The 11,036-nt window shown below is 33.7% G+C and overlaps 1 protein-coding gene across 3 annotated transcripts in view; it reads right to left on the bottom strand.

Moving 5' to 3' along the window:
• LOC115241168 (RNA-binding protein Musashi homolog Rbp6) overlaps window positions 1-11,036 on the bottom strand; it is a 45,548-nt gene that overhangs the window by 5,787 nt on the left and 28,725 nt on the right. For 2 of the 3 annotated variants that reach the window (XM_029816788.1, XM_029816789.1), the window contains one exon: window positions 1,040-1,105. In XM_029816788.1, the coding sequence (XP_029672648.1) occupies window positions 1,040-1,105 (66 nt within the window). Of the gene's footprint in view, window positions 1-1,039; window positions 1,106-2,124; window positions 2,230-11,036 lie in introns of all 3 variants that reach the window. The other variant, XM_029816787.1, reaches the window with a different exon arrangement.

The following is an 11,036-nucleotide window of genomic DNA, read 5'->3' as shown; positions in this document are numbered from 1 at the left end:
ATGGGGAAAATGGGGGGGGGGGGGGAAAAAAAGAAATAAAAGCACGAAGGCGTATTTCGCTGCCGGCATCTCGGCGCCCTCGCATGTGACACTTCTCTTGGGGGACGCGGCGTCCTATGCCTCTCTCTTACCGTTTCTTTCCCTTCCGTTTTCTCGCGTCTCTGGACGTCTTCGACAAGAAGCGACCGCGCGAAAATGAAGAGATGCAAATGAGAAAGTATCTTAGTTAGGATCGGGGACGACATTACTCCTCGCGAAGGATATTTTTATTTATTTTATAGCGAGATATAAAGATTATCGCGAAATAAAGGTGTTTTGAAACAGAAAATTATGACTCTGTGGCAAAATTTTAAACAAAATACATCTACTTTGTTTGCATGTCGTAGATAACATTGCGAGTACAGCGAGTATCATCGATTATCGGTGACATATTTTTTGTGGATTAGTAAAAATTGACTATATAATTAGATACAAATGTCAAAAATGATTCTACATAAAACAGTGTCATGCAGAGTAATCATGCTTATAAATGAATCAGTCATGCTTTCCGTTGCTCGCCTTTATACGAATTGGAATCGTCTTCTGAAATGATGGATATTAACTGACTGAAATCTTACACTGTCCGACTGTCATTGTTCTAGTAAATGAAGATTGATTCATGAAAACTAACTACTAAGCAACCCATTAAATAGTAAAATTGGAAACATTAAAAGAACAATCTTTCAAAATTGTCCATTTTACAAGCAGAATCCAATTTGCAACAATACCACCGTAAAATACTAAATAATATTAAAATGAGATGGCAGAAGCTGATTGGAACGTAATACTGTTTTCAACATTTCATCGCAGTATTTCGTTCAAGCAATTATTAATTCCAAAGGGATAGTGCACGATCTTTATTACTCGCGATCTCGCGTGACTAGTTAACGAAAATGTTATCATAGCCGAAATTGTTTGCATTTCCGGGTAAATCGATCGCGGCGCGACGAAGCGAGTAGAAAAAGCGCAGCCAAGGAGAAGAAAGATTTTTAAGACGTACCAGAAAGTGCTTGTGTAAGTAAGGGCGTGTTGTTGTTTGGGGTGAGCTGTCCATTGGTTAGATCCACTGAAACATAAAACTTCAGTCACAACTGCGCCACTCTTGCAATGCGTTTATGTGCTTTCGCTATATTCATTTCCGTCGACTATCACTCGACAATATAGTCTGGAAACTAATATATTGAAAAAAAAAAAAATAAACAAATAAATGAAAAAATAGAACGAGAACAGAAATATGGTGATGACGCGCCAGATGGCTGACTGAAAGGACAACAGACGTAGAACAGTGATTTTCCCGAATTTGTGTTGCTTTGTCAATCGTCTCTCTTGTTTTCTCGAGTTTCGTCCGAGGATATCGACGGTCCTCGAGTATGCGTGCCTTCTGCCTCTCGTCTTCAATACTGAAGTGTGAAAAATAGCTCTTAAACACTCATATAGATCTTCTATCGCGGAAAATTACATTCGATGGATGAGTTCACGCGTGTTGAAACACGTTGAAAGGAAACACAACGAAAATAACGGAAGCGCTATACGTCGCCGAAAAGTGTGACAGGTGTTTCCTCTAGGCACTTAGAAAGCTTTCGCTCGTATCGACGGTATCAGCTTTCTCCATCGAGCGAGGATGCTCGAAACCGCGTTGGCGTTTACTGCCACGACTACGGTTTCGATTCGGATGCATCGACTGGCTGTGGCAATAATGGAACCTACGAGTATCGATCGCTGTCGAAACTACGGTACGGTAGGATTCCCTAGAGTAGCACTCGATGCATCGAAATGCACTTTGGTATTAATATGCATTTTCCGTACGCAACAGACGAAGGCAGAAACGTACAAAACGCGATAAACGAGGCGGGACGATTTGAGAAGAATCCTCGAAGAATGGTTATACTTTGAAAGCTCGCAAAGATGGGATTTCTGTTTTAGATAGAGAAAGAAAGAAAGAGAATGGGAGAGAGAAAGAGAAAGATCGATGATGGCGGGAAAAAGTACGCGAGCATGTGTGTGCGTGCGCGTGTGAGAGATAGACAGACGAAGAAAGAGGTATTTTGGTGTGTATTTCGAGCAAAGTGAATGTCGACTTCATACATTTCTTCCGGAGTGCATTGCGTTGGACGTGTTGCATCGGCGCCTCCGTATACGCGCGGCCTGCATTCTCACTTCCTGTTCCGTGGTAGTACACCGCCGGCACTCCTGACATTAATAAAGAACAACAAAAAGGCTGAGAATGATGAGAAACAAAAACGGGGACGGGGAGTATGATCTGTAATGCGAATTGTTACCGGGGCAAAAAGGAGACGTGGATTTATATGTTAACGTACTGCGTGAATTAATACACTCCAAGATATGTGCAGATACTTCATAGTTCTATCTCAACGCGCTTAATCTTGTGTAAATGCTATATCGTGATGTATATAATGTAGTTAATATTTCAAATTCAAATAATGCCATACATAAATTGTTTACACAATTTAGGAAATTATTTCTTACATTCCTTATATTATTTTTTATTCTCTAATGTCATATCATTTTTATCCCGATTATACACGGGAAAAAAAATGCTGTTGCTTCAATTAAAGTCTACGTCACGGGCTGCCAATAACCATGCGTAGTTCATTCAATGATATTTTTATTGAACCAAATATCTGAATTATTAAAAAAACTATCCAGATATTTGGTCCAATAAAAATATCATTGAATGAACTATGTATGTTTATTGGTAGCCCGTAACGTAGACTTTAATTGAAGCAACAGCATTTTTTTTTTCCGTGTACTGTTTATATTTAACCTTTATTTTCTATTTCATTAATAATTTTATTTATTAGTTTATTCTGTATATACACATATACATTTTAACTAACATTTATTAGAAAAATTAACTAAACCTTGTTTATTTTTTAATTCGATTATCTGCATCTTATTCGCGACAAATTGTTATTGTTGCTTACATATTACTAGATGCTGCTCCTTTTTAGTTGTATTGTTAATAGTTTAATTAGATTATAATCTTTAAAATGAATATAATCGTCACGCATTACATGAACATTTTGAGAAAAATTAAAAAAGAAAATTACATTAAAGGATTAAATAAAATGTTTAATATCAACATATGAGTGAAAAATAATCTCTCGATTTAGTAGATATTATATACGTCATAGTATATTATAGATGCGGGAAGATTGTGGGGAAAAAACTGGAATGCAAATAAAATGCAATAGAAATGACTAGCAATAAAAGCAGAATAAAAGCTTATATGTTTTCATATCTATGGGCGATCATGGCGTGAAATGTTAAAGATTAATTTCTCAGCGTAATAAAGCGTTCTTTTTCTAGTAGCAAGATATAGATATCTCAGAAGTCGCGAATTTTAAACAAATCACAAATATTAAATCCAAAATAAGAATAATCGTGATTATGGACAGTATTTGTAAGAAATGCAAAGCGCAAAATGTAATCGCAATATTCCCACAATTCTAAATTAAGAAATAACACGTTTAATATATTAGTAATTTTTGAGAAACTTCATGAATATATTTACAAACACTGCTTACGTAAAAATTTTTTATTTAAATCAGATTTTTTTAAGCTCTCAAAAATCTTGTCACTTCTTGAATAGATATTCTCTAATTTATTTAAACTGTGTAAATTATACAACGAATTAAATCGTGGATGTATTGTTATTTCGAAGCAATTTAAAATATCTAAATATCTAGAAACCTCGAGTCAAAAAAAAGATAGAAAGAGAGAAAGTGCTGGACAGTTTCTATTTTGAAAAAATTGTACTTTATGAAGCTCGAAATAATTTATATATATACATATTGTGTAGCTACATATTAAACACTCTTGAAATCTATAATCATAAAATGCAAATAAATCAAAATTTGTAAAAAGTGCAAAGAATGCATTTCCTCCTCTCGATATTATACACAATTATTATATTCAATAAAATTTTAATGTTACTAGTTAAGTCATATAGAAACAAAACGAAAAAAATTTATCATCTTTACTCGAGGCAACTCAACAAATTTTAGGACAAGTATAATCTTAGTATATATAAATTATATTGTACATAAGCGAGTATGCGAATTATATTTACAATATACCGTGAATAATTTGAGAATGGAATCGGCAATATTATTGTTAAAGATCAAAACGCGTTTTTGATGTACCGTTAATATGAGGGAACGGAATGTCTATACTGTCGCTTCTATACTGTCACAACAGCGTGTTTTCATGGAGAAGCCTCGTTTTGGCCGCGCAACCGGCACTGATAACGCGATTGCGAGAGAGGGTGAATGGACCATAAATCGTAGATCGACGTGATTTGTATGGGGTATCACGACGCTTAATGGTGTGGCTTGTCTATATCGACGTGTTCTGACCGGAAGTTCCAAACTGCTATAGTTAAAGGGGAAACACTCTATAGATCTGACCGCCCTAACTTGACGATTTACATTGCATTATATGAATGAATGAATCGTGTCTAGTGGGAATTGCATAAATAAAGAAGCTAAATATGGACGCTTTTATTAAATAATAATAAAAGAGAAATGAAATAATAATATATGGAAGAATTGTATTCCATAGAAGCATGCATTGGATTTCAACTTGAATATCGAATTGGAATAATGAAAATTATCTACGTAACTTAAATGTATTCTCAAGAGTACACAATTTCAACTTAATAATTGTTTTTTGAATATATTAAAATATTTTCTTTCTTTCGTAATTACACACACACCAGGATTGGCATTTTTTGATTAAAAACGGGTAATGACGAGAAAGAGAAAAAATATAATAATAATACTTTTTTATATAAGAGAAAGAAAAAGAGAGTGTGTCGTGCACGGCCTCGGATTGGACAGGTTGACGAATGAAACGGAAATCCTTGCCAGCGGGCGTTTATCGGAAGTTTCATAAAAAGAAAGGGGCCGCACGTCCACGTCCAGCCATCGAAACGGGTGCGGCTTCCGGATTTCGCGACAACCGACGGCTGCACCGATAGCTCTTGGGGTCGTATCTCGATCCGACCAAAAATAGCGATACACATACGTACAAACACACAGATATTCCCATATGTACAGCTGGGCCAGATATATATATACAAGGTGCTTCGAAAATCGCGTTTTCTGAATTATAGATATAATATATTAACCAAATAAAAAAGATATTACAAGAATACTCCATATATAATATTATAATATAAATTAGACAAATATTAATGTGTGTGTGTGTGTGTCATTTTAATGTCAAAATATGTACTTGTATACATTATAAATAATTGAACATATTAAAAATGGCAATTTAAATTGGTGTAGATGAAATTTTATTTTGCAAGTAAGCTTTAAGTAAACTGCATCTTAAAACAAAAAATCTGTGAAAAAAATAGACAAATCCCAAATTCTTTAAAAATTTTCTAACTGTAATAAAAGCATACAACTTCCGAAGCGTCTCTATATATATATATATAATGTACACATACTAAAGTCTGTCCGTAGAAATCCTTATTGCCCGGGTTTGGCCGTTCATCGAAACGACGGACGCGTAGGGATCTAGGCCAAGAGTTCATCTATTTCGAGTGTATCTCCAGCTGACGTAAACGCGATCGAGACTTTAGATAAGGGTTTCGCACCGCGAAATCTACCCAGGGGACTCCGAATAGTGTGAGTTTTGAGTTCCCAAATTCTGGCATAGAATCACTCTCTCAACTTAGAATTCGTCGGAGGACGAGGGATGAATCAAAGATTACCGAGAAGAATTATCCGACATGTAAAGGACGTGCCAATATGTCTATTACGCGATAATTCCGTCCGACAATTGGTTCTAGGTCGAAATCAAAATCTGGATTTCTCTCGAGATAATTTATATTTCGATATCGTCGCTTTATAATGTGAAGGACTCTAGCGAGAAATTGCACGTGAAACTCTGCGAAAGTAGAAATTAATAGCAAGTTCTTGCTATCTTTAGAAGATATATTCTTTATATTCCATATATTTGATATATCCGTATACTCTCTTTCTCTCTCTCCCTTTCTCTTTCTCTCTCTCTTTCTCTTGAGAAAATGATATTGATCGTTTTGTAAATAGCTCGTATTACTATAAGAGCTTTATTATTAGAAATGTTTTCTTTTCTTCGATTATTTCTACCAAATCTACTGATGATTGCAAAAAATTAGAACAAAAATACCTACTTTTTATTGCGTCACCATTTTAAAGATTTTCATCTAATCAAGAAAAGAGAGCCGAAAAATACCAACGATGATTAATTAAATAAATGCTATTCAATCCATCTCCTATAGATGTGTAGAATTCTATTCTAGAATTCTTGATTGAAAATAGATGATATGCGTGTATAAAAAAAATAAACGTAAGTTAAGTGGATATATTTAAGTATTCGATATTATTTTATAATGCAGATTTCTGATATGATGATAGGATTATGCAAGAATCCAAGAATATACATTGCAACATTAGTGTTCTTCATTAAATTATGACAAAAATTTTTGGAATGTCAAAGTCCCTGAAAGCATTTTATTCATATCCCGGTTTATATAAAAAACGCAAGTATAGAAGAGAATGCTGTGTGAGAAGAATCTTATAAATGATTTCCGTATGCATAATAGTGTCGATTTGCATCATAACATATTGAAGCGAATAGATCTTGATCACTCTCATGACGAGAAGCTGCTATTTTCCCATAATAAAAGAGAGCGAAGTGCATAGATACTTTTGACGAAGCAACACATCGAACGAGTCATTGTTGTTAATAAATCTTGTTAATAAGCATCGTACAGTTAAAAATGGTGGTCATAGTGAGCCGTTAATTCGCGTATCCATGCTCGGCAATGACGGAATTATTAAATAATATTGTGAGTAAAATAAATTATAAAAAATATTTTCGGGGCGGCAGAATCGTTAGCATGTCCTAAACTACACACATGTGTTAAGGCTATATGCCGGCAATAATCGTAATTTATATATACATATTGTAACCAGATATATAAACATATACAGATATCATTGTGACAGATCAAAGTTTCTAAACTACGTACTCATTAGTATATATCACGCTGCTAACTCTAATTAGCGTTTTAATACTAGCGGTCAAATAAACGACAAGAAATAATGATGTTGAGATAATCAAATTGACAGACGGACACACGACACACAAAGAAGATAATCACTCTCATTCTATCTACATGTCTAATTTTCTATCTACTGTTCTATGAATTCTAATAATAGAAACTGTAGACGAAGCATCGCAGCAAATCGCCTTACCGTTTCTAACAATTTCTTCGAAAGAAACTACTTTATCTATAGATATATAATTTCTTTAATAAACTCAAACAACACTCAAAAAACTTTTGTCATACACGAAGATACTTGTTACGGTCGCTCGAGATACACTATCTTATAACTCGGATCTGTAACTATAGCCTATGAACATCAGCCAAAATTGCCAACTACATTTGTCTACGATAAATAAATTGATAGAGTAATATAGACAATGTTTTTTTTTTCCGCGCTTAGTACTATCATATTAAAATATTTGCATATATCGTCTGACATAGAAATGCATTTTCGAATTTGTAAAAATTTGCATCGGAAATTACGTGGGCAATCTTAGCGTTATCTAAGTTATTTACTATCAATGTTAATTACGAAGATTAGTCAACAACGACTTATTTTATACTACAAAACTGTTTCTAACCAGTGACTATATATACCTATAATCATTTAATTCGATTTATCTAAATTGTCTACACTCTTGTACCACTGCGGGAAGATCTGGATATACTAATTGGCGTCGCTTGATTTTAATCACGACACTATTCTCTTCGTTCAACAACATCTCGCCATCGTTTTAGTAAATAAATATTCCATTTTAATAAAGCTTGTTTTTTTAATCCATCAAATGAATAATCGACCCGTTGTGGTTGAACTAGACGTTTTTTACTATGAACAATATAACAATATATAATATAATTAAAATCATTTTATATATGGCGATATTTTCTATAAGATAATAGGTGTAGGTAGATGGTAGATTACTCGCCCCTAGGTAACTGCATCTTCAACGAAGTCTTCGTCATCAATCTCGGCAATGATTCTGTCCCGAAATCGCCTTCCCTCCTTTTTTTGCTCAACTCGAATTCGTTTGTCACACGGAAAAATTGACCCATAGCCGCGTAATATAATGAGCAATTTCACGCGTGTCGCAATATTAGCAAACATAATAATAGAAAACGCGAAAATATAGAGATTTCAGAGATTATAAGAAGAAATATATATGTATAAATCATATAATATAAAAGAGAAATTCGAAAAAAAATATTTCTTTTTTATTTTACATAATTCCCTTTAGTGTGCTTTTTAACACTCTCGACGGGCTATGGATCTGCGCGCAAATACTTTCACGAAACTGATTTAAGTTTTCACTAGAACTACATACAACCAGTCTGAATACATGCAGGCATCGCTCTGATCGACGCAAAATAACAATCAAAGATATTTAAAGGCTGATATAAATATTCATATGTAAAGAGATACTCAAAGAAAGGATCAATATATCCACGTACTTTCTTAATTAGTGTAGAAATTCACATTCTCACTTTTGTATTGCATTAACTATAGTGATCTAATCATATTCGTTTAATATATATGTATGATCACCTTTAATGTCTCAGCGAGAGATGAAAATCTCATGACCTCAATTAGCGCTAAACACGATGAGAATACGAGCCAAGTATCGGGTATCGATAGCTCTAAAACAAGCTCTGTAAATTGAGATTTTCCGGCGTTTCGTGACTTCGCCTCGATTTTAACGAGAATCCTTTCCGTGGAACAGATCAGGAAAAGATCTAACAATTCTCTTGTCATGCGACGTAATATACACATAAATTTCTCGTTTAACACGATTTTTTTTTTTTTTTAAACAGGCCTATAGACATCAGGCTAAGTTCTAGTGAAAACTAATGTTAGAGGCTCGAGTACTCATACGGATAGTATAAAACGATAGAAATTCTGGATATAACTATGTACTATGAGCTAGGCAGTCATCCAACATCAGTACGAGATACAGGATTTAAATGTGTGTATATATTACACACATTAGGAACCAAATATGGTTCTTATTACGATTACTTGTAGACTATTCTAGATACTATAAAGTAAAATGACATACGATTTATTTATATGTATATGTATAGATGTAGACACCTAACCGATCAGAGGTTATCTATATATCCATATAATTTCATGCAGCAGATACGAGAATTTCATAATGCACTGTGAAACATCTCGAATTTTTCGTATTTACCATATGAAACACCCAGGCGTCTCTAGCCTCTAATGGATTGAACAATGTGTGCACCGATTCCATTTTTAGAACACAGAATTGCAATCCGCTGCTTGTTTATACGATAGATTATATATGCAGGATGCTCCGGCAAATGTGTATGCCAAACAGTACGGTATTATTCTATCGAATAACTCTATCAATATTCCGTTGAATAACTTGACACATATTTCAGAAAATAGCTTCGATATATATTTATGATAAGCGTATAGATAACTCACGCGTATGGATACCATAAAATTTTATCGAAAATACGCGTGTGTGGAAGTCTATTACCAGCGGATTGTTCTTCATACGGTAATATCCTAGGCGTTTTACGAACGAACACAACGATCTGAGAAAAAGAAATTTGAAAATCATGATTAAAAATCTCCTCATATTCCCACAATCGTCAGAATTGTTTCGGGTAGTAGAATTATCGAAGAAGCGAATTAGGTTGTAAAGATCAACTTCGTTGCGTGTTAAATAGCAGTCAGAAACGGCTTTGAAGTAGATTAGAAAACGTAGATACGGCGTAACAAATGTGCAGAAAACAAATCAACTCGAGATAGAGCTAAGAAAGTAATACAAACTTTTAGTGCTGCAGCGAAATCGTACAAGGCTGCGACTTATATCGCTTCTTCGATACCTACTCTTCGCCAATCGCATTATCCGATTGAAGAGCTAATTATCCCCGTAATTAAATTGCAATGTAATAAAATATTCCAGGCCGTTACAGTGAAATAACGCGGTTATTTTTTTTATAACAGTGAGACTATATTCGGGCAATCATATTAATTTATTTTAATCGCCTGTTCGTTGAAAGCATCTGATTCCCAATTTAATGAAAGATATAATGCTAACGTAAAAAAAGGATATATATTATTTTACGCAATCTATGCTCAACCTATACGCAAATTCATTTTAATATGATAGAACATCTAAAATGATGAAATTAAGAAATTGTTAATTGCCGTAAATTTTATACTAATTATAGAATTAACAAGATTCTTTAACTTTTATGTGATATTTTAATAAAATTGGAGAAAGACTATTAAAACGTCGATTTTTACGTACAGGTTATACTAAACTGGTATAAAAAAGTGGAACAACGCGGATATTTTAATAGTTCACAATCTATTTCCGTCACAGATACGAGCGAGTGCATTTTTCTTATGTAAATCGATCGATTTTTAAAATCGCACGTCGTAGAAGAGGCGGACGAGAGGAATCGCGTAGGCGGTACAACGAACAACGGATGCACAACTAACATACGGTTCTCTGTTTCCTAAGCATTCCATAAGAATATATATACGTATAAAATATACATGTGTGTATATATCTGTATAAAGTTCAACCAATCCAATAATAAATACTATCGATGACAATACTTGAACTAATGGATACCTAAAGTAACTAGATAGTAACAGAGTGACAGAGATGTCTGAAATGTCAATTAAAATTAAATAATGTAAAAAGTGTAAAAAAAATGAAAGAGTAGTATATAACAAAATATCAATTTGTATTTAATATATATAAATAATTGATCTTAATTATTATGCACATATAAAAGGAATATTTTAACGTAATAGCTTTAATTTCACAAATGAAATTATTATGTTATAGCATTTATCGACAAATAATGAATTTATAATAATTTAAAA

Source organism: Formica exsecta, unplaced genomic scaffold, assembly GCF_003651465.1.
Source record: "Formica exsecta isolate Colony F162 unplaced genomic scaffold, ASM365146v1 scaffold47, whole genome shotgun sequence".
In the NCBI taxonomy this organism is placed as follows: Eukaryota; Metazoa; Arthropoda; class Insecta; order Hymenoptera; family Formicidae; genus Formica; species Formica exsecta.
Note: the sequence above shows the minus strand (reverse complement) of the source record. Positions and strands in the feature narration are given on the sequence as shown.